The 24,249-nt window shown below is 40.0% G+C and overlaps 1 protein-coding gene across 1 annotated transcript in view; it reads left to right on the top strand.

Annotated features, from left to right (window-relative positions):
- The window catches only part of PAPPA2 (pappalysin 2), a 170,232-nt gene that overhangs the window by 80,334 nt on the left and 65,649 nt on the right, over positions 1–24,249 (top strand). The window contains exons 9-13 of the mRNA XM_042464359.1: positions 1,695–1,786; positions 4,198–4,391; positions 4,839–4,970; positions 12,139–12,274; positions 14,565–14,775. Coding sequence (XP_042320293.1) covers positions 1,695–1,786; positions 4,198–4,391; positions 4,839–4,970; positions 12,139–12,274; positions 14,565–14,775 — 765 coding nt within the window. The remainder of the gene's footprint in view (positions 1–1,694; positions 1,787–4,197; positions 4,392–4,838; positions 4,971–12,138; positions 12,275–14,564; positions 14,776–24,249) is intronic.

Raw genomic sequence — 24,249 nt, 5'->3', positions numbered from 1 at the left:
ATATGGAAATACATGCCAGCAGGTGTGAGTCCTGCTTGTGGGTGGAAAGTGGAATACTGGATGGATGGACATAAAGAATTGTGGTTCAGATGTAAAGCTTGTCCCTTCCTTCATATTTCAGATAGTTTTTTTGCCCTGTTTAAAATGTTCTTATGGCCATCCACTATATCAAAGACAAACAAAGCCTAATTCTAACAGAGTTACATGCTTGGCAGGTGAAAGGAATGCTTGATTTCAGTAAGTTCTTTGACAAGGTCCCCATAACATTCTTGCAAACAACTAGTAAAATGTAAGCTAGACAATGCTACTTATAGATGTATTTGTAATTGGTTGACTGTCCAGACCCAAAAGATACTCACCAATGGCTCCTCCATCCTGGAGAGAAGTGACAAGCAAGGTGCCATAGGGTTCTGTCGTGGGCCCAGTGCTATTCTGCATCCTTATCCATGACTTGGATAATAGAATAGAGGGTATGTTTCTCAAATTTGCAGACAACATCAAATTAGGAGGGGTAGCTAATACCTCAGAGGGCAGGATCAGAGGCCAAAGTGACCTTAACAAATTAGAGAGCTAGGTTACGACCAGCAAAATTAATTTCAATAAGGAGAAATACCAGGTGTCTCACCTAGGCAGTAAAAATGAAATGCAGATTCAGGGTGGCTTGACAACTGTACATATGAAAGAGATCTAAGAGTCCTGGTAGGCCATAAGCTATTGTGTCAGTTACTAGTGTAGTATTTAGATCAAGGGAAGCAATAGTACTACTGTATTCTGCTTTGATCAGACCTCACCTGGACTACTGTAGTATGATAGTTCTAGAGTCTAGGAGCTGGACTTAGCTAATATTAGGTCCTGTCACTCATCCTCAGTGATATTTATAGAAGGCGAAGACTAGACCTAGGTGCTTGTATCTATGTTTTCATTGCTTTCCCTTTAAGGCAAGCATTACAGAAATTTGTGGGTTTTCAAGGCCATCAAAGAATGAAATAGTCTCATTGTGAATATTTCCATTATTGCACTCTTTAACTGATTCCTGGTGCAGACTGTAGGTATATCCAGGCTTAATTTAAAGTTTCCCAGGTGCATGTTGCTACCACTTGCAAAGCAGATCAGTAGTCTCTTGCTGCCTTCATTCTATCTCTCTCTGGGGCTACTTTTGGTGAAAGAGAGAGTAAGGCCCGGTACAGACCGGACTATTGGGCACCCTTGTTACATGTTAGGGATTGGCCGAGGGCACTCCGCCCACATGTGCCTCAACCCTAGCACTTGACAAGGGTGTAACAATGGCGGCGCCCTGTACAGATGAGTGCCGCCATTGTTACGTGCAGGATGCCTAGCTTCCACACTTCGCAGCGTGATTATGACATTGTGAGTGTGCCATTGGTGCACTGCTGCATCATAATCGCACCACAAGAAGAACTGCTTTTTGCAGGTTCTTTTTGCTCCTTGGGGAAGTCCCGCGGTCTGGAGGCTTTGGATTCCCCGCAGAGCAAAACTAGATGCCAGCAGACCGCCCTTTTTGGGCGGTCTGTACTGGGCCTAAGAAGCTTTTCAGGAAACTCCCACCTGAGACTAATAGCCAGGAAGGCTGCCAACGATTGCCTCCCCAAGTGTATCCTGAATTTCCCTGCTGAATTTTTCAACTGTGATAAAACACTATATAACTGCTAAGAATTGTTGTTGTCATCTTTTAGGGCTTTTGCAGAAGAATGTGATGATGGAGACCTGATAGATGGGGATGGTTGCTCTAGAACTTGTAAAAAAGAAAAAGGCTTCCATTGTATTGGTGAGTCTAGAAAAGCTAATACATTTGTTGTTTTTGAATGACTATTGTTTGTTTTTCTCAGATTATTTGGTATTGTCTTATTTGCATATATTCTTTTGAAAGCAATATTTTAAACTTTATGGAATCTAGAAATGAATTTCACAAAAACAGTATTGCAGCAAGGGAAAAAAAGAGGAAGTGTTTGGTTTGGACTGAGAATTAGTTTTAGACCCTTTTAGTTTTTATAAAAACTAAAACCCAGAATGGATTCACTGTCCCACTGAAATGGGAGTTACTGGCTGCCACTTCATGCTAAGAAATGAGATGACATTGCACTACAAGTAGGGAATATGACTTTCACTCCCAGAAAATCAGGGATCTGTTATAGCCCCACCCACAAGGGAGTTTGCAGACTTTAACAACAACAACAAGAACAACAACAACAAACTATAGCGAGAATTCAGATATGTGATTTCATCCTTTGAAAGTATGATGTGCTGATGACTGCTATGGAGGATCCAATTCATAACAGACCGAACATCAAATCAGCAGCATTGTGGGTGCCAGGTAGGAGACTTTGGGATGTATTAGAGCCCCTTCCAAGGTTACCCACTTGTGATCTAAGGTGTGGACTGCAGCTGCAACTGGTACCAACACCAATATTATTACCGCTGCTCCTACGTCACTACTACTACTACAACTGCTGTTCCCTTTATTTTTATACGCATTTTATAGAAATTTAAAAGATAAATCTTTCTAAAATTTTCAGTTTCAGTATTGACAAGATACTATAGAGAAAGATACAGTGAAAGAATAAAGGGAGATTAGATGCTGTTAAAAATGTGTATAAAGCAGGACATCTTTATAAAAGAGGGCAAACATATTGATACCATACCTTCTGCATATTCAAGTTTGGCAGGGACAGCCCTGGAAAGGGAGTGCGATGCCAACAGCAGCCCTGGTCATGCAAATGAAAGAGGTGCAGTAGTGGCTGCTCCAAAACCAGTATTTTACTGTTTTATTTTGGACATGAAAGGAGCTAGTGTGATAACACCCTCAGTCTCTTTCTCTTGCAGACACAATCTCCTTCTCTCAATCTCTTTTTTCTCTTTCTCTCCTCCCCACAACTTCATAGGATAGGATAATTATTCCAAGAAGGCATTTCTTCTACTACTTTATAAAGTATTATATATTTATTATTTTTATGCCAAACCCCCCCCCCCCCCAATTCACATCCAAACCCATAAGCATTCAGAAAGAGGAAAAAAACGTCAAGGTATGGTTACATTAAAATCAAACACTTAGCAGGCTTTAAACACTCCATCTTTCCTCCTCTAGACACACATCTCTGAGTCAGCTCCTCAGATATCCCACCAACTAGACCAGACTACACTAGACTAACTGTCACAACTAAAAACTCTACTTTTCAAATTCCACCTCTCACCAGGAGGCCCTTTCCATCAAACACAACTGGGCTGCATTTTGTTCCTCCTGTCTGCCCATGGCCTGGCAACCAACCATCAAGCTGCACTTCACCCCAAACAAGTTAGCTTCTAAAGCCACTTTGTCATACCCACCCTTGCTCCATTTTTATTCTAAAAACAATATTGTGAGAAGCTATTATTGGTTCAAGGTGATTGCACAAGCGTTAAGTTATCATGAAGCTGGGATTTGACCTGATCTATTATGTTCACTGGGCAGACAGAGTGGGTACGAATACATGAGAGAAATGCTATAATTCTGAACAGGTGTGAGAAAGGTATTTTGATTTTACAATAATGTATCGTAATAATAGTTTTGTTAATCATGCTGTGTGTGTACACACAGAATATTGCATTTACTGATATGGATTTTTGTCCCCTGTTTTCAGTCTCTTCTAAACTAAGTACATAAATTCTAGGATTTCTTTGATTAAAATTGTAGTTTTGTGTGTTCTTCTTCATTTATAATTCTTCCCCTCCTGTTGCCTGGCCATACTCTTTTGACTACATTCTAATGCTATTTGGCCACTGCATCCCCATTTTCACCTGTCAATGTTGAAGCGTGTATGATATGTTAGTGGGAATTCCCTTTTTTATTTCCTAAAAAATAAAAATGACAAATAGAGGAAAGGTGAATAAAAAGTTTACAAGTCTTCTATACTTATGGACATAAGAACAAGAACAGTACTACAGTAAGAAGAAAAAAAGCATGACAGCAACGTATGGGAAGATTAGAAAACTTCTGAGTCTTTTAAAGAATAAAAGAGAAAATCTGCCATACCTTGGGAAAGGTCTTTCCATTTCTTGGCAGAAAATGAGAGAACATGAAAGCAAATTGTTCCAGGGTTGAATCCAAACTATTTTTGGAGCCAAACCTGTCTGTTTTTGTTTTGAATGCAATTCAGTTTGCCAATACCAAGTTCACATTCTGACTTTTATTTTATTTTGCAGGTGAACCAAGTATGTGCTATGTCCATGATGGTGATGGTATTTGTGAGCCGTTTGAGAAAAGCAACAGCATTGTGGATTGTGGCCTCTATACCCCCAAAGAGTACACAGATCAGTGGGCATCAGAGGCCTATGCCTCCCACCAGGATGAGAAGGCATGCCCAGTTTCCTTGGTGACTGGAGAACCTCTTGTGAGGGTGAGGAGAGGGTTTGTCTGCCTGTATGAACCTTCCTATTACTTCTGCTTGAAGAATATGTCCCAAATCTCCATAAGCTTCCCAGATCTGTTACCTAGTTTTCCTGCTCTAAACAGCAAAGCACTGAATTCTGGAGGAAACGTTTGTGAGGAAATTCTACTACCTCATACATATCCATTATTTTAAATTTATCTAAAAATGTAAATAATGACTTCAGTTCCATGGTAGAATATTTAGTGAAATCTCTCAGCCTTCTATTGCCTAGGAAAGCAATTGAGACACTATGTGTGAGGTATTCTTTGCTGTTGCTGCTGCTCAGTTTCCCTTGTCTCTTTCCAATTTTCTTATTTCTACTGTGACAAAATTATTTTCACCTCACAACCCTGATCACTTTCCTTTCCCATCCTTCACCCCACCTCCCAACTAAAATTCCCTTTTTCCCCCCAGGTGTGCAGTCCTCATCCACAGGACACTATGGAGAATCAGTCTCACATGGCTTGGTTCCCTTGTGTGAACCATGATGTCCTTCAAGATTCAGACAGAGAGAAAATGTACTTGGATGACAAAGTGTGGCTCAAAGTAAGTGCTTTTGGCTCTCAGTGGGTTGAAAGGAAGGGCTAGGTAGAATGCATAATTTCCCACAAATATAAATGAGATGAACCAAGTTTGATTCTAGTAATGTGCAAATTTGGAATTTGGATCTAATAGCTTCAGCTCCACAATCGCACATATTTACTGTCTGGCACCATTGCGCTCTAACAAACTTTTTACTTTGTGGGAATGCAAAAAAATAATTGAGGTGCTCCTATAATGAATTTTGTATGTGCCAGCATACCATTTTAAATCAGAACATCCTAAACATCCCTCCAGATTTGCTGAAGATTCATCCAGGCAGTCATGTGTGGTGCAGAGAAAAAATGGAAAGAAAATGAACTTTATTTATATAGCTTTGACAAAATTTACAAGAAAGTAATTCTTATGAAGATAACTTACCAGCATCTTTTAATACTGTGCCACACTATTCTGTTTGAAGAAATAATAATAATAATAATAATAATAATAATAATAATAATAATAGGCTTGCCATGCAAGGCTCGCCATAAGAGATTTAATGTGTGCCAGATAGCTTATGTTTTAAGTCAGACCATCCCAAATATGCCCCCAATGTATTATTTAATGATATGTTAGAAAGGGTAATCATTTTCCTTATATGAAAAACATTGAGTTAGTCCTAATTTCCAAACCAGGGAAAGACATTCATGAGGCAGTTTGTCACCCCATCATGCAGGTAAATAAGGGCACCAAGCTCCCTCCAATGATTGACTGTATCCACTGTGATCAGGCTGGCTGTTTGCTGAATAGAGGATTGTTAGATTTTTCCAGAAAGAGCCTGGATATAAGTCATAATTTCAATGTCAGACCAAGGTCTCTAGTTGTTTATATCACCAGATGCCTATAAGGCATTTGATTGTTTGGAAGGGAGCTTCCTATTCCAAGTCCTGGAAGAAAATGGGAATTGATTTTGTAACTTGATTGCCTAACTTATATGATACTAGTTAAATTTTGGTGTGAAGGGGCACAGAACAGGGTTGCCCTGCTATTGGCAATGGCTCTGGGACCACTAACTGAATGCTTCTGCATTAAAATTGAAATAGCAAAGATAAAAATAGGCAGGCAGCATCACTTTGTCAGCTTATTTGGTGACAAGATGATGCTCTTCCTTTCGAAAAAGAAGAGGCTGTGGAGGTGATGAAAGAACTGTATGCTTATGAAGTGCTAGCTGAATTAAAAATAACTTTCATAAAGTTGGAGGTGTTATGTGTGGAGCTTCCCGTTGATGCCAGGAGACACCTTGCAAATATTGTCCATGAACCTGTTTTTTTACTAAAAATCTGGGCATCTGTCTTCCTAAAAGTGTTTGACAGTACCTAATAAGCTTAACTACAGTATGACACTTTTCCAAATGAAAGATGATTTAAGGTGATCCGAGTTCAATCTCTCTTGGCTAGGCTGCTTTGTGTCAGTTAAAGTATCAGCTATGCCCACACTTTTCTCTCTGTTTGAAACTTTGCCAATTCATTTGTCACTCAAATGGCTCATCAAGGGACCAAAACTATTCAGCAATTATATGGACAAACATAAGAGATCCCAGATTGGGTTGCCAAGCACTGGGCATTCCACATCAGTAGACCTACCACAATTGTACCCATATCTGGCAGTGATTAGCTATAATTGGAAAGAAGGCAGAGAAACCATGGGTTACAATAGAACTATGGGATGAATCTTTAAGAAGAATTTATTTTCAGACAAAAGTGTTCAAAAAGCTATCAAAAATATGAAATTTATGCAACTGCCCAACCATTCATACATGAAGTAGATGGTTCAAAATGACAGCTCTGCTGATCTTTCCTCTGAATTACAGTAACATCCATCCTGGTAAGATTAAGCAGTTTTAAAAACTGAGAGTCTATACTGTAGGTCTATACTACTTATAATATTTTCCACCAAAGGCAAGCTATATCTAATCCAGCTTTACAATATGATACTTTCAATGTGTAAGTTAAACAGATAGGGTGATAAAATGCATCCTTGCCTTTCTCCCTTGCCAATTGGAAATCATTCTGTTTCACTGTATTCTGTCCTGCTGGGGGTCTCTTGTCTTGAGTATAGGTTACATATCAGGACAATCAAATGTGGCACACCTATTTCTTTAATAGTGATCCATGGTTTTACATGATCTACACAATCAAAGGCTTTGCTATAATCTGTAAAGCACAAGCTAATTTTCTGTTGAAGTCCTTTGATGCATTCCATTATCCAGGGTATGTTTGCAATATGATCACTTTTCTGAACCCAACTTGGATATCTACTCACTTCATATATGGTGAAAGACTTTAAAAAAAAAAAGAATTGCTTGCATGGGATATAAATGCAATGGTTTTGTGGTTACTCCAATCCCTGGTGTTCCCTTTCTTGGGGATCTGACTATGTATTGACTGTTTCCAGTCTGTGGGCCATTATCTCCTTTTCCATATTTGTTCACAGATTTTAGTTAGAATTTCAGTGGATTCTGTCTCTCTTGGCATGCCTTCTGTTCTTGGTGATATATTTCTCCCTAGTGCTCTGAGTGAAGCTCCCATATCACTTTCTAAAATTATGGGTTCATCTTCAAATGGTTCTTCACTGAAAGTATCTGTCATCCTTTCATCTCTTTTATAGAGTTCCAGCATACTTTTTATTAAATATATTTTAAATAAATAAATAGGCAGTTGAACTTATGCCTTGACATATTTTAAGTAATCCTGATGTATAGTGATAATCCATCAGACCAATTACATTATTGGAGGATTTTATGATGAAGTATGTAAGCAAAGAAAAGGATCTAGTCACTGCCTTTTATAGATGCCAGATGACCAAAACTACACTCTCATTGGAGGGTCCTATGAGAAAACTGCCCAGGATAATATTCAGTCTCAGATAAAGACAGAGTATTGCTTTGGTGTAAACAATTGATGAAGTTGGTATCTGCTGTTATTACAGGAAATACTATCAAACTAGTTTGGGTATTATCATTGCACCTTTCTGATGCTAGGCTTTATACTAGGGTCTCATGCCATTCATGGTTGCAGAAACCTGAAAGCACCTGGGATTGTGCTACTCTGTATGATGGACATGCCCAGTAGTGAACAAGATTTGAAGTTAAGGCTATAAATAAATGATGTGAACAGGGTGCCTATTATTTTGACTCCTGAGCTAGTCCTACTGAACTCAAATGATGTTGTTTTGTATGAATAGTTAATTTTTTATTTTAATTTTTTAAAAATAGTGACTAGATTGGAGATGTCAAGACAGTGGAAGGCAGGGCTATTGATGACATGACGGCTTAGAGGTCTCTCATTTGTAGGACTGCTATAAGAGAAGCTGTCTTGACTACACTTAACATCATGGCTTTTGTGTTGGCTACCCCTTCTGCAAGGAGTTAGAAAAGTGACTTTTTCCAACTATAACTCCCACCAGCATGTATCCAAAAAGTAACTTTGCCAAGCTTTACTTTCTCCCCATTTTTAATTCCTCTGAGCTCTTCTGCTTTTCTCTTGTCATAAATGTTAAAGCAGCTTCCCTCCATTTGCTCCTTAGCTGCAATAACAAAGAAGACTGGTCCTTTCTACACTACTTGAGGGAGGTTCACTTCCCACTTTTCACCAGAGATCAAAGTGCATTCCAGTTTTATTGCATTTTGTGGTCAATTCCCTTCCTTCGTGGATGTTTTTATTAAAAGCTCTCATTTCTGGCACTGCTTTCATACTTTATTATTTTCCACCCATAAAATTATTTATGGCTAAGTAATAAAGATGTCAGTTTCTCCCCTCTCTGCCCCCTTTATTTTATTTATTTAAAATATTTTAAATAATCCTTCATCCTATCAGGATTCAGGGGCACTACAACATAAAACAAATATGCAAAAACCCAGAGAAACAGAAGAGAACACATTAAAATGGATTAATGGTGGGGGGTTAACAGCACAATCTTGTGAAAGTTTTCTTGGAAGTCTGTACTATTGAGCTCATTGGGTCTTACTCTCTAGTAGATGTCATCTAATCTTAGACACTAAGCAGGGTCATTCCAATAAATACCAAATGCTGTAGGCTATATATCAGAGAAAGGTAATTTCTTGTCTACGAAAACCCCATAAAATTAATGGGGTTGCCATAAGTTGACAGGTGACTTCAAGTCAGAGACAGACAGACAGATACCCAGACACCCACATGTCTGTGTGTGCATGTTTCTGATCTGAGAGCAAATCTCACTGAAATCAGAAGAATGCCTGAGTTCTAAATCAGGAAAATCTTTCAAAATCCCTGGATAAATAAAAATGTTTGCTGGGTTAGAAAACTGGTTTCAGAAGAAAGGCAAACTAAAATTGCTGGGGACTCTCTCCGATACTATTTTAGAAGGCTGCCTGAATGAAGCTTACCTCTAAAGCTTCATTCAGGCAGCCTTCTAAAATAGTATCGGAGAGAGCGTGACTCTGTTGATCAGCCCCAACCAGCACAGCCAGTGGCAAAGGATGATGGGAATGACAATCCAGCAACATTTGAAAGGATATGCTGATCCCACCCCAGCTCTAAACTATGATTGGAATGAGCAGGATTAAGCCCTGTGCTTAAGTAGTAGTGTAGTTTTGTGAAATGTGAAATCCAAACATATTATGTCCTGATCTTCACATTGGCTTGGGGAATGTGGCTCAGATAGGTTCACTTCAGAAATGGGAGCAATTTAATTCTGCAGAGACCCCCCTTTGAAAAAGGTTGAGGCTTTGCAAGTGGTCCAGCTGAATACTCCCATAAACTTAAAGCTGTTTGTGAATATTAGGGGAGAAAGCTAGCAAAACAAGCAAACTAGCAAAACTGAAAGAGCACTCACAAAGTGCCTCTCCGACCACCTCTACCCTTCGCTGTTCTAAGGCCCTGAAAATTATCCAGGATCCAAAATGGCAAGTACAACACTAGAATGCCCCTGGACTTTCCCAGAAATACAGGTTAAGTGAGATGCTTTTCACTGTACACCTTGGCATGCAGCAAAAACTGGAGGCAACCTTCACATTGGCAGCAGGAGAGGTTTAAACTGCTGGATGTATATCTTTGAGGATCAGAAGAAACTTGCTAGTTGGGGAATACACACTACACCTAGTGTAACAGTAGTACTGTGTGGCCAGGGAAGAAAGGCCTCTATAGCACAGTCACAACAGTGGTTTTGTGAGACTGTGAGTTTTCAGACCTTGTTGTTGAAGGCATAAGTGGAAACACATTAAGTACAGTGGTGCCTCGGGATACGAAATGATCGGGTTACGAAATTTCCGGGATACGAAAAAGTTGGATTGGTAAAAACTGTTTCGGGTTACGAAATATTTTTCGGGTTACGAAATTCATTTCGGCGCGAAATTCAAATGCTGCAAAGTGCAGCTATAGGCTCCAGTGCTAACGGAAAAAGTGTTTTGGGTTACGAAATTTTCGGGTTACGAAAGGAATGGCGGAACGAATTAATTTCGTAACCCGAGGCACCACTGTATTTGTAGCTAAGTATTTGTAGTTAAGGTAATTGTAAGGGTCCTGAAGATGGTATATGCAGTAGTCAGTGGAATAGCTGATGGGACACGGCTTCTCAAGGCCGATCTTTTATCCTGCCAATAAAGCATGAGTCATACTCCCCCCGTTCTCTTTTTGTACCGTGTATTACTCTACAAATAAAAGTTTAGGAATTGTGTTGTACAGTCTCAAGTAACTGTCATTGCTTCTCCTGAGGATGGGAAACAGAATTTGTGTCCACAGTCTAATAAACTGTGCAGATAAGCTTAATAAAATGTTATGTATGTGTAAAACAAGAATAGTTTTGGAACACTTTAACTAGTGAACCTTTCTCATTTTGTTCAGAATAATACCACTGATAAAGTCTGTGAGGTTCACAGAATTTTTGGAATGTGAAATTTGTGCAGTTTCTTATTTTTCAGGAAGCAGTATTCATATATCAGTGCAGTAAGTGTTCAAAATGCTTTGGAAGAGGGTCATAATATTTTCCACAGAAGATGAGGATTGTTCTGATAAAATCATGGCTTACTTCGATGTGGATGAGGTGACACTATCACAGTTTGCACCCTTGGCAAGCACAGTGGTCCCTTGGTACCTGCTGGAGTTTAGTTCCGGGATCCCTGTGGATACCAAATCTGTGCCTGCTCAAGTCCCATTAGATTCAACAGGCTAGTAAAATAGATCCCCTTATCTAAAATGGCATAGTTAAGGCTTGATTTTTGGAGTTTTTATTTCTTTTGAATATTTTCAAGCCATAGATGGTTGAATCTATGGATGCAGAATCTGTGAATATGGTGGCCAACTGTACAGTACATTAGCTCATTAAACTGGCTCCTTGAATACATAGAAGCTTGTAAAAGATGCATTTCTCTTTGCTTTTTGTGGACTTAGAACTACAAAGTAAAACCTGTGTGGTTCAGGCTACCATTATACATTTCCAGAAATGTCCAAGAGATGGCACTGTAGAACACAGGTGCTCAGAGATATGTATGAGATAAAACATAGTACGTGGATGACTCTACCCTGAGACATTTCTTGTGTTTAATCATGAATACTGGTAGCTCTGTGGTTCGGGAAGAAAGATTTCGTAAAAGTTGAGTGATGAAGTTGGAGAAACAATTTGGCAAACTAATTTAACAGGTTTTATTTTGCCCTTAATCATGGAATCATAGTGGAAGAGACCATGACGTCCATCCAGTTCAACCCTCTGCCATGCAGGTATGGCCTTATGTAAGTTGTTGAATTGCAGTTTTCTGGCATTCTTCACCTTTGGTTGTGATTAATAAATGTGTTGCAATCTGCCATTCAACAGCATCTGGAGGACCACAAAATTGCCACACCTGCTTTAAAATTTCATTGGCTACATTGCATTATGTTTATGTGATCCCTTATAGGTTGGGCTTTTTGAGGACAAAAAGAGAAACTTGGATGCCAGGCGATAATGGTGAGCTTCCAAAAGTATATGCCCAGCTCAAGAATTAATTATGAAGAGCAATCTAGGTAGCTAAAAACAAGAATAATCTGCAATCCAAAGATTGTTAGGGAATCTAAACAAGTAGAGAATAGGATGGGAGAGAGATCCTGTCTTTCTTTCCATCTGTGTGAGGTACCTGTTTATTTTGTCCTAACGTGTTCATCCTTTGTTATATCCTGGAGCCCAGGTGTGCTTCAACAGACCCAGCATGGCAGCCTCACTCTTTGTTTTCCTGGCATCTGTCGGCACATCCACAAGTGATCAGCCCAAACCTACTGTGACAGTTCACTTGGTTGACATCAGTGGGCACAGCCACTTTCTTGGTGAGTGCACAAGCAACGTAACGGATTTCACACAGGTGCTTTACATTGTTGTTATGTGCCTACAAATCATTTCCAATTTATAGTGACCATAAGACAAACCTATCATGGTGGTTTCTGGGGCTCAGAGTGTATGACTCACCCAAGGTCACCACTGAGTTTCATAGATGAGTGGGGACTTGAACCCTGATCTCCAGAGTCATAGCCCAATGCTCAAACTATTATACCACACTGGCTCTCAACTTTTACAAACGATATTCATTTCCTTTAATTTGCTGGTTGCTTTGTGTAAAAAACCCCCCCCCCCCCCGATCCTAATGCAGCAAAAACAAGCTGGAGACAGACATGTTTGGAAAGCATATTTGGGGGTAGCTGTGTTAGCCATGCAGCAAAATACAACAAAATCCACAAAAGAGCAATACCGTTATTGGTCAGCCACAATATACAAAATATTTCATGCAAGCTTGTTAGGAAAAAATGTTTTTTCCTTCTTTCCTCAGCAAGCTACAGATCTTTTCATAATTCCATGTGGGTTGCTGTTGATTCTCTTTTCATCTCTGGTGAACATGATTTTGTATGTGACCTGCAAAACCTGTTTGACTAAAGACAATAATATGTTGTGAGCCAAAAAAAGGGAAGCAAAGCCACTGGTGTGAAAACAATCCCCATATGAGGTGTGTCTGTTGATGAATTGCATCAAATCAGATCACAGTGGTTTTGTACAGTTGAATATCTCTCCCCCCCCCAACCCCCAATCACTTGCACACACAAACTAGCATGTTTGGGAAAATCTGGCCTAGAACTTAACACATTAAAAGCTAATTTTGTAGGTTGATGGACTCTCCCCCCTTTTTTTTGGGGGGGGGGAGAGAATTCAGAACATATAATGTTGTACCTGCAGTCTGAAATAGCATAGCTTAGCAATGTATGCCTGCCCTTTTGCTTTAGCTCTGAATTGTTTCACAGCTGGCATCAGAACAAAACACGAATACCTTTTTTGGCAACTTGTCCACAAATTGTATTCTTTCACATGACGATTTTCAAACTTCCTGTCTTTCTGGAATTCTTTACATGTAGATGTGGGTCCTGAAGAACCTGTGAGCCACTGCTGTCCATTCTTTCACTGCAGAAAATTCAGGGTGCAATGAGGATATTTAAAGCAAAATTACTATTGGGTGTCCATTCATGAACAAGTTGATGCATGGAAGCTTTCCCAGTACATAAAGTTTTGACATTCAGATTTCCTGAAATTTTTTTAAAGGAGGAAGTCAAATACAGAGCTGCAACTACATTTAGCAATTTTTATTTTCCTGCCTACCACCAGAAAAATCCTGAATTTAAAGGAAGAAAAATCCCTAGGACTCTTATCAAAGCTTAGAAAAAACACATACATAGCTGATTTAGGATTGCAAAAGATATATACTGAGGTTAATTTTTATTTGTGATTTGCAGTAACTTGCAGAAGGCATACAAATGAGTGGGAATAATATGATTTATTGATGATATTGTATGTGCCTATTTCTCTCCACTGAGTGTTCAGAAGCCAGGCCTGGTGTCCAACTGTCACTTAAAAAATAAGGTAGGCAAAGTGCAGTCCATAGGCTGCATCGAGCCTTTTGGACTCCAAAGTATGCCCCCTGAATCCCCCCCCCAAGCCCCCAGATACCCCAAGTTTTAAAAAGAAGTGTACTGTTTTTTGGGTGATTTTTCAACTTGGTCAGATGCACTTAAACCCACCCAGAAATGCAGACATTTACTTCCCCCAACTCAAGGCCATAATGATGGCCAGAGGTGGCATGACGTTGCCCACCTGGGTACATTCCAGAAAGCATTCTCCTCCAGCTCAGATTTTGATTGGTTTTCCCTTCTGCACATCTGTACTACTTTTCCTAAATCCCCTTTGCCATCCCTCTGAAGATATTTCTCACCCTCCCTCTCCATAACTTAGGGTCAAAGTACATGTTAAGGGGAGTGTATATACTCTATGATTAGCCCATCCCACCACCATAGAATTTTCTGAGATAAATGCTTTAGCAATCAATCTTGTAAATCAAGTTCATGTTTGCCTTCAAGTGACCAGTAGCAAAGTATGCTATATGCAATGTATGGAGGGGGTTGCAGAGACAGACAGGAGCATCTTTCCAAAGTTGTTCTGAGCCATATTGTTTTTGCACACTAACCCTCCCTTCCCCCTGTTATGGGAAGAAATCTTAGTTCAACCCATGAAGAGCTACAGAGACTCCTCTAATTTCAGAGGACTTTAATGTGGACTCAGAGTTATTTTATTCCTCAGCGATGTATGAGCTGTCGTGTCAACAGAACCCACTGATCATCAACGTAACTGAAAACATTGCTTTCCGCCAAATCACCTCTGCCTTGTTCAACTTCTCTTCCATCTCCGTGGGCATCTCTGCAGTGGCTTTGCGGACACATTTGCCATTAGACTCTTCTAGTCCAAATAACTGCCTCCCAGAACACGGAGGACATGGCTGTCAGAGACTCAGGTAACAAGATTTTTATTTAATAAACACATGGGGCTCTAGTCATTGTTATGGCTGAAATAAAATGTTGGATTTTTTAAAAAAGTCAAACCTCAGTGAAATAGTAAGTCAGTGTTTGTCTTCATGTTTTCATCCTAGTAAGGCAAAATACTGCCACAGTTTATTTTGGGCATTTACTCTGTGATGCTCAGAATAATGTATGCAGGGCACCTAAATGGCCTCCTGTTCAAATGCTAAACAAGATGAAACCCAGTTATCTTTAACAATGTAGAACATAACCTCTGAGGTCCAGCAGTTGCTGCAAATGTACCTGAGTAAACTAGGGTTGCCAAATTGAAAACTGAAAGTGGCTCTTCTACTCATTGTACAAAAGAGAGAATCTCAGTATGTGTTGTCACACACCCAGGCAACAAGCAACAGCTGCTGAAATTCCCTCTTCTACACATTAAAGGTGCAGGAGCCCTCTCCATCTTTAAGTCTGGCAACACAAGAGTGAACACACTCATGCCAATTACTATAAATACACCACAGTAAACAATGAGGCTGACATCTGATATAGGAAAAGGAACAAAATGAAGCTAGGCAATAAAACAAACAATACTGAAAGAGAAATGGGTATCTCAAAGTATATGCATAGTACTCAAAAACGTCCTAAATTATTTGAGAAAACAATTTTCCTCTGTAGGGGTTAAAGTGGTACAAAGATTATGCATTTGGGAGCATCATTTAGGAAGGCTCATAAGCAATATTTGAGAGTACACAGACTTCTTGGGGGTACTTTGTGAAGGAGTTGGTACAATCACTTTCACTCTCTGGGAAGAAATGGTTGGCTAAGTCATCTTTTCCACATTCCTTTAGAGCTCTTGTCCCCAAACCTTTTTGGGCTATCACTGCCTTTCCTTTTTGGCAAGAACCCTAGTGCCCCCCAATAACTATTTCCTGATATTGTGTCTACTGTTCTGCTGCAAATTCAGAACAATATATTTTGCTCTTGTTCCCTTTGCACCCAGTCGTTTTGGGAGCAGCAATTAAATAGCCTCTCGTCCATGCTGGCCTTCCAGTGTGGGAGAGATACTTCTCAATCACTGCTTCTCAGTTGCTGTTTCTCAGTTTCTCAGTGTCTCAGCTTCTCAGTTGCTGCTTCCAAGGTGACTGGGTGCAAAGGGAGAAGCTTTTCCCCATTTAAGAAGGGCTCTTAATTGAAGAGAGTTGAAGAAGTATTTTGAAGAATTGACCCCTGGGGAGTTTGAGGTCAGTGGGAACTCTTGGAATTGGGATCTGTTGAAGCTTGAAGTTGTGCGGAGAAGGCATGTCTCTGAGTAACATGCCTTTCTCTCCTTCCCTAGACACATGCCCTCCCCATTCCGTGAACATTGTTTCTTCTGCTACCTCTTCTCTCAGCCTATTCAATAAAAGAAAGCAGGAGCAGGTTGGAGTACAGCTCCACCCTGCCAGTCAAGTCCAGACAAAGCTCACAAAACGTAAGCATGGTCACAAATGTTGAAAGCTCCTTTTTGCTGCCACTTCTCCCCCACACCACATGCTGTAACTCCTTGCACTTGACAGTCAGTCTGTCCAAAAGTGGAACTGCAGGATTGAACTCACATAGACAGACAGGGAGAGACACCACCACATAATGAGATCAATGAGGCTGCACAGTGGTTTTGAAAAGACGTTTCATGCAACCCTCATTCTCATCATCCTAAGGGCTACTGGTTCCCCTTGTCTTTCTTGCTGGAGACCCCTCTGGCACTTCCTTGCTGAAGGTCCCTCCTTTGTCCCTCATCACCCCCCTGGATCTTTCCACTGCCTCCCATTTTGAGAATCACTGCTTTATAAGAATCCATTTATGTATAAATTTCTGGGGGAAATGCCCCAAATACATGCCTCTGAGAGGTTGATGTCTATATGCCATACATTCAAATGGTGAAAATGGTTATGGCATATCATGTATGTTGAGAGTGGTGAACCAAAGATTCTGGATAGAGTTGTGAAAGTGATTCAGGAAACCCAAACACAGCAGGGTGTCTTTCTTGTGGTTCAAACCTTCCTTCCCAAGAAAAGGTGTATTTTGCTGTACATCCCTTTAAATCAGGAGTCAAACAGTCAGTGCAGACCAGCACTAAAAGCTGCCTTCCAGGCGGCTTGAGGGCATTGTGTGCACATGCCGCATGCCTGCATGATGCCCTGAAGGCACCCAGAGCAGCTTTTTAGTGATCATTGTCTGCTGAGAAAGCCCCTGACCCTGGGTGGTTTCTTATTTGCATTTGCTGAGTCCTGATTTTGCTGTTTTTCAGGGCTGGTGCCCTTTGTTCAGCAGGAAAGAAAAAAAACCCTTAAAGTGAACAAAGTTTGGGTACCAGTCCTGAAAAACAGCAAAACCAGGACTCAGCAAATGCAGAAGAAACCAACCAGGGTCAGGAGCTTTCCCAGCAGACACTAATCCTCTTTGCATATCTTCCCACCCTTACATATCCTCTCTTCATGTTCCTCTCCTTTTGAGTTTTAAAAAGAGATGACCCAGCTCGATAACCCAGTATGTTGTTTAACACTAGGATGTCTGAGACCAATTTTTAGTCCAGTCTCATCATATTCTCCCACCCTGAGGCCTTGCCATCAGCAACAGAACAATACACAGATTAACATGGAAATCACTCCGCCCTACCCAACGTCATACAGTGTGTGTGTGTGTGTGTGTGTGTGTGTGTGTGTATCCAACTCTCTTCCATGCCAGCATACTCTGAAGATGCCAACAACAGATGCTGGCAAAACGCCAGGAATAACCTCTTCTAGAATATGGCCACATAGCCTGAAATACACACACACACAAAAAAAAACTATGGATGCTAGCCATGAAAACCTTTGACTTCACATAATTATCCTTAGTTTATTTATTTGTTAATTAAAGAACTTATCTTTCCCTGTCAAGGAGCCAACATACTGACCTCTAATATTAAAAACAATGGATAAGAAAATACCTTTAAAATTATTATAACAGAAAGGGTGGAAAGTAAGCAACAGAAAAATACACTCTCTCCATCTCTCTTTATAAAATGGAACAAGTGCTGTATTAAATATGTACTCCTTTTAAATAGCATGCATCATAAGGGATGTAAACTCCTCCCTCCTGGTGGTTGTTATCAAGGAGCCAGGAAAGGCCATCTCCTTCCCACTCTGTCCCAAGGACAAGATTTGCTGTTCCACATATTATGTATTTCAGGCACCGACTGAAAATGCTTCAAAATTAAAAAGAAAGCAATGATCCATACTTGTGTCTGAAAGACTGAGCATTGTCTCTGGGATTTAAAATTCTTAAAATAAAAGACACAGATCTTTATCCTTGCCCTGTAACAAACGGATTTTAGAGATTCACTCAGTTTCAACAGCATTGGGTGATGAGTTGTTTTTCTTGTTGCTGTTATCATCACCTTACTTTTCCTCCAATGCCACAGCTCAAGGTAGTGGTTTGAAAAACACAAGCCCAAAGGTCACTTGGCATGCAGACAAACTGATGTAGTCTTTGATATTCTAGCCATATTATAGTGCCCTTTAGACGTAGTGTGCATCATGGCAACAGACCCCCAGCTGTATGTAACCCATTCACAGAAAAGAAGCTCCAAAAAGATGAGAACTGCATCTGAAAAATTATGAATACAGTTAATAGGTGGATGAATGGATGGATGGATGGATGGATGGATGGATGGATGGATGGATGGTTGGATGGGGGTGGGGATAGCCAGTTGGATGGTCTTGCTGATAGAATGGCTTCTGTCCATCAATCCACATAGGATGCGTTTTTCTCTATACATATGTGTGATATATAGAGTTGATACAGATTGAGACTCCCTTATCCAGAATTCTGTAATCTTCTGAAATCCAAAACTGTCCACATGGGTAGGTGTGTTAGTGATACCTTTGCTTTCTGATGGTTCAATGTACACAACCTTTGTTTCATCAACAATATTACTTAAAATGTTGTGTATAAAATTACCTTCTATAAGGTGTGTACGAAACATAAATAAATATCATGTTTAGTCTTGGGTCCCATCTCCAAAATATCTCATTATATATGCAAATATTCCAAAATCAGAAAACTCTAAAATCCAAAACACCTCTGGTCCCACACTGTTTAGATAAGGGTTACTCAACCTGTATATAGGTTGTAGGGTGTAGTTACAGAGAAGGCAAAATGAGAGCATGGGCTGTTTTGCCCCACCACCCCACCCTCATGAAATTTTCCAGCAGTCCCCAAATTTCTTGCATTGCAGTGAGTGAGACATTGAAAATTGTTAAAACCTAGGTCCTAGAAACCTCTCTATTAGCTGTATTCACATTCCCTTGGTAACTGCTTACTTCTTTTCTTTGGATGGCTAAACTATATCTCATTCTGAAATGGAAGGTTGAGTTATTGCAATGCTAGAAATTTGAAGAATAAAGAAAAATGTCATGGTGGGAGGAGGGGGAGAATTCTAATTTGGGAGACAATTTTCTCATCCCCCCCCCCATAACTATGTACAAACTGGCGCTATGCACCGACCTGGGGCTAATTTCAGAGCTCAGGAGAATGAAGAATCCACACACTCCTGAGCCCTACTGTGCACCGCTGGCACCATCATGGTTTGCCCCCATCCACACGGGGGCCGTCATGATGATGTACACGGGAGCAGGTTCTTTTTAGGGCTCCTGGGGGCCATGCCATTTGGTTGCTGTGGGCTCTGTCGGGGGCAGAAAGGGGCGGTGTCTTGCTGCCCCTTTTCCCCCTGCCCCTAGGTCCCTAGCATAGTTCCCCTCATCCAAGAGAAATTGTGGTGAGCTGCTGTGCCTTTCACTTGTACATGTGGACTCTCATTAAGAGTGTAATCCAGCATCAAAACCTTACCACTTCCTACTGCAGTTGGTGACTGCATGACAGATCCTGTGATCATTTCAGAGGTCCTACTGGGCTATAGTGACGTGCAGCAACATACTCTAGGTTGGGAAGCCCTGAAGGCACCTGAGGGCTTTGGTCTGGGTTCAGCATGTCTGTGGCTTGCAAATCCTCCTGAAGCAGTGAGCGTATTCCCTCTCCTTAAGTCAGAGTCCTTGCTGCTCAGGCATGGGCTGATGACAGCCTCTCCACTAAGAATCTGACAAGGCCATTCTGCACGTCCAGCCAACTTCTGACATATGTTTGGGAGGAACATAAGAGAAGGGATTTGGTTTTATCTAAAAAACTCACTCTTGTTGCATCATAGAATTAGCTCAGAACAAGCAGCGAGAACAGCACTGTTTAAGGCTATTGCTTAACCTCAGGACTGCATAGTTTGGAAAATGAATGTAGTAACATCCAAAATTAATGACCCATAAGCTAAGGCAATGAGTTTTACCAGCTGCCCATTAATCCCTTAATTAAGGAATTGCGTATGTATTGATCCAAGCTGCCATTTAAAAAGTATTGTGATAGGATGCAGACTTGCTAAATACTAGATACAGACTTGAGATAAAAGGATTGTAAATGTGTAATGAATGTATTGGCTGCAGCCAGGATCGTGCTAATGGACAAACACTCATCAAAGGAAAGGCTTAAGAAAATCTTGATCTGGAGGAGAAATGGAAAGAAGTATGAATATCTGTACGGTATACAGGCTATGAATTCAAGAGAGTTTAACTAAAACTGGTCTTATAGGACTGCTTTTTGCAGTGTAAGCCATATCCTTTGCGGTCACAGACTACACATTTTGACTTGTGTAGGGGCAATTTCATACACAATAGCTTTACTCAGGGATATTTTTTTTTTTACTTCAGAAATAACGTAAAGCGTTTATTTATTTTATTTTATTTCAAGGATTTACATCCCACGTTTCTCTCACAATGGGATTCAAAGTGGCTTAAAAAGACAGAACTAAAACTTTTTTAAAAAGCATTATTTCTCAAAGTATTTTTAATTAACACATAACTTTTAATGATATAAAACAAATATAAGGTATCATGTTGGGAAAATAACAACTGCAAACTACACAAACTAGCACACTATGCAAAATAACAATATCACAAAGGAAAAAGGGAATACATATGACTTCCAGCTTACTAGCTGTTTGTTGTAGTTATCAAATTATTGTACTTCCTCTAGGTCTCTCTCTCTCTCTTCATATAGGTACACTTCTACATGTTATTCCATTCTACTATTCTTCAAATTCTAAAATTGCTATTTCCACCCAACATTTACTCATAAAATCAATAATCAATCCCCATTCTGTTAAAACGTTATTAACTCTCTAATCAAATTTATCAGCGTATCCATATCATCAAAGTCATATGATTTAATCAGTCTTGTAAAGAGATGTCCATATCCTTCCCCTGTAAAATATTCTAGTGGATGTAACCATAAATTGGACAATTCTTCCATGTTGTTCTCCATCTGTATAACCATCAAGCCCAATAAGAAAAGTTCTGGTTTCAGTTGGAATTTAAACTTCTGATTGTCTTTCATAATGGAATGAATCCAAGTCAAATATATTTGTAATCTTAGTACATGTCCAACACACATAGTAAAATGTTCCTCCTTTTTTTATTACATTTCCAGCATATGTCAGTAGAAACTTTATAAATCTTAGGCGGGTTCCACACCGCCAAAAAGTACGTGCTCGGCACGTACTAGGGTTAGGAAGGGGCGTCCTTTCCGGACACCCCTAACCCTAGTACATGCCGAGCATGTACAAAATGGCGGCGCCCATTCTATATGGGTGCCGCCATTTTGACGTAGCGGTGCAGAAATGACACTGCAAGTGCGCCATTGGTGCCTTGCGGCGTCATAGCTTTTTGCAGGTTCTTTTTGCTGCGCCAGGGAATCACGCCGTTTGTCCGCTGCGGTTCCCTGGCACAGCAAACACCGGCGCTGGCAGACCGCCCTTTTGGGCGGTCTGTAAAGCGCCTTAGTCTCTCTGGTGTCAAATACCACCTATACATCATTTTATTAAAAAATCTTCTTTAAATCATAGTTCAAGGTAAACATAAAATTCCTTGTCCATATTCTCCCCTCATTGGTTCATCTGTATGTCATTTTTGTTGTTTTGTGGCTTCAAGCCATTTTCAACTTATGATGACCCTAAAGTGAACATATCATGTGGTTTTCTGAGGCTGAAAGTGTGACTCAACCAAGGTTACCTAGAGGGTTTCCCATGGCCAAGCAGGGAATCAAACTGCCTTTGCGCTTTCTTCTTTGATCTTCCTTAGTAGTTGTTCCAGGTCTGTGAGGTTCTCTGTTAGTATTATGATGTCATCAGCATATCTCAGATTGTTGATATTTCTTCCTACTGTTTTCACTTCTCCCTCTTCCATGTCCAAGCCTGCTTTCCTTACAATATGCTCTGCATATAAGTTGAATAGGTAGGGTGATAGGATACAGCCATTTCTGACCCCTTTGCCAATTGGGAACCATTCTGTTTCTCCTTGTTCTGTCCTGACAGTAGCCTCTTGTCCCGAGGATAGATTCCTCATTAGGACTATCAGATGTGTTGGCTCTCCCATGTCTTTAAGGACATTTCATAGCCTTTCATGATCTCTGCAGTCAAAAGCTTTGCTATATAGTCTATAAAGCACATGCTGATTTTCTTTGGAACTCCCTCCTATGCTTCATTAGCCATCGTATATTTGCAAAGTGATTCCTAATGCCTCTTTCTTTCCTGAACCCTGCCTGGACCTCTGGGATTTCTCTCTCCATGTATGGGCAACTTTATACAATTGACTCCCTGTACAGGGGTTTGATTCCTCCACTGAAAACTGGATGCACATACACACACACAGCAGCTAATAAACTGTTGTTGGCTGCTGAATGGTGCTTTCTTGAGAAATCTAGCCATTCCTTCCAACAACAAATCTTACTCTATAAGAGGACTAACCGTATCTCCTCTCCTTTGACAAATGCACAGGACCTGTTTACCACCTGATGGGATGAGTAAAAGAGGCCCTCCCACCATGGACTGTCCTACTCTCCATAGACTAATTTTTGGTGTCCATATAAAGACTTGTGTGATTACCTTTTAAAAAAACCCTGATGTTGCTTCAAAATTAATATTGGTTTTGGTACAGAACAGTTATCCTCCTTGAATTTAAAAAAATATGAATTCTAACTGGAGGAACAAAGGAAGAAACATTTAAATGTTGGAGCTGGGCTCTACAGAAGCTTATGAATATCCTGTGATTGTTGAGCTGAATTCAATCTGATGCAGCCAAGGAACTAGGCAACTGTTTGGGATTTTTGTAATTATATTTCAGGGCGGACTGGTTTCATGCCAGCAAGTATGTTTGTGTGTGTAATGGTCAGTGGGGTAGATCTGTGTTACTGTTGTTGATATTTACACCCCAGAAGCTAAAGGATTTGACAAACATGCTTGTAAAGCATACTCAGAAGAAGCAAGTGGAAATATAAGATGAAGGAATTTCTGTCCACTTCTCTGAAATCATTTCTCACTTCATAAACATGTCTCTGTGTAAGGAATTTATTTCCCATTTGTAGGTCTTTTTCTTGCCATTTTCACTTGACTTCCCCTTTTGAAAATTATCCTGTTTCAGTTCAGCTACAGGGCTTGGCACTATTCTTTCTGTACACATGGTTTTGGATCTATGGAGGTTTCATTGTAGGTGCTCATGGGGAAGCTGATGAAGGGCAGAGCCCTGGCTATTTCCCCCCTCAAGGGCTGCTTTGTTGCTTTTCTGGTACTGGAACTCCCTATTGCCTCCCATTATTAGCCAGTTAAGATCAATGATTTTTAGATGATGGAACAATCACAATATGTATCATCTTAGAAGAAGACAAAGAAGAAAAGATCTGACTACTAAGATGGTAGCTTCCCTTTTTCAAACACCATGCACCAAAAATATTTAGTTTTTTTAAAATGGCTAAATGTTGTTGTTATTATTATTATTATTATTATTATTATTATATCCCATTTTTCTTCCAGTATAGGGACTCAAGGCGGTGAACAACAAGTAGAAAACAATACAATTTAAAAACCATACAACAATATTAAAATATATAAATATAAAATTGTTGCAGGCCTAAATTTGCCAAAGAAGAGATGAATTAATGTATAATGCCATACTATGGTGCTCTACACAGCATAGATTTTGCTTTTATAATAGCCATAAAGGCTTTGGCGGTTGGAACTATGTAGAAATAGTTGTAATGTCCCAATGCTAAAAATTTTAAGGGCGAGGTCTGCTACCACCATTAAAAGCAACAATTATAAAACAGTTGTCTAAGGCAGATATGCAACATCAGCCATAGTTTCATGTCTAAAATAGTCATGAATATGCTATGCACATTAACTTTATCATCTTGCTTCGTACTGTGTATCAAATGCATTCTTTAGCACTGAAGAGGCTGTTCAGTTTTATAATTATCCTTTGCATCTATCAGTAGATGTTTTTCTATAGGAGAAATGATGAAGCAGAAGAGTTCAAGGAAATTTGATCTGATCACAGGCTGTCCCATCTCAA

The sequence above is a fragment of the Sceloporus undulatus genome, chromosome 4 (genome assembly GCF_019175285.1).
Source record: "Sceloporus undulatus isolate JIND9_A2432 ecotype Alabama chromosome 4, SceUnd_v1.1, whole genome shotgun sequence".
Classification (NCBI taxonomy): Eukaryota; Metazoa; Chordata; class Lepidosauria; order Squamata; family Phrynosomatidae; genus Sceloporus; species Sceloporus undulatus.
Note: the sequence above shows the minus strand (reverse complement) of the source record. Positions and strands in the feature narration are given on the sequence as shown.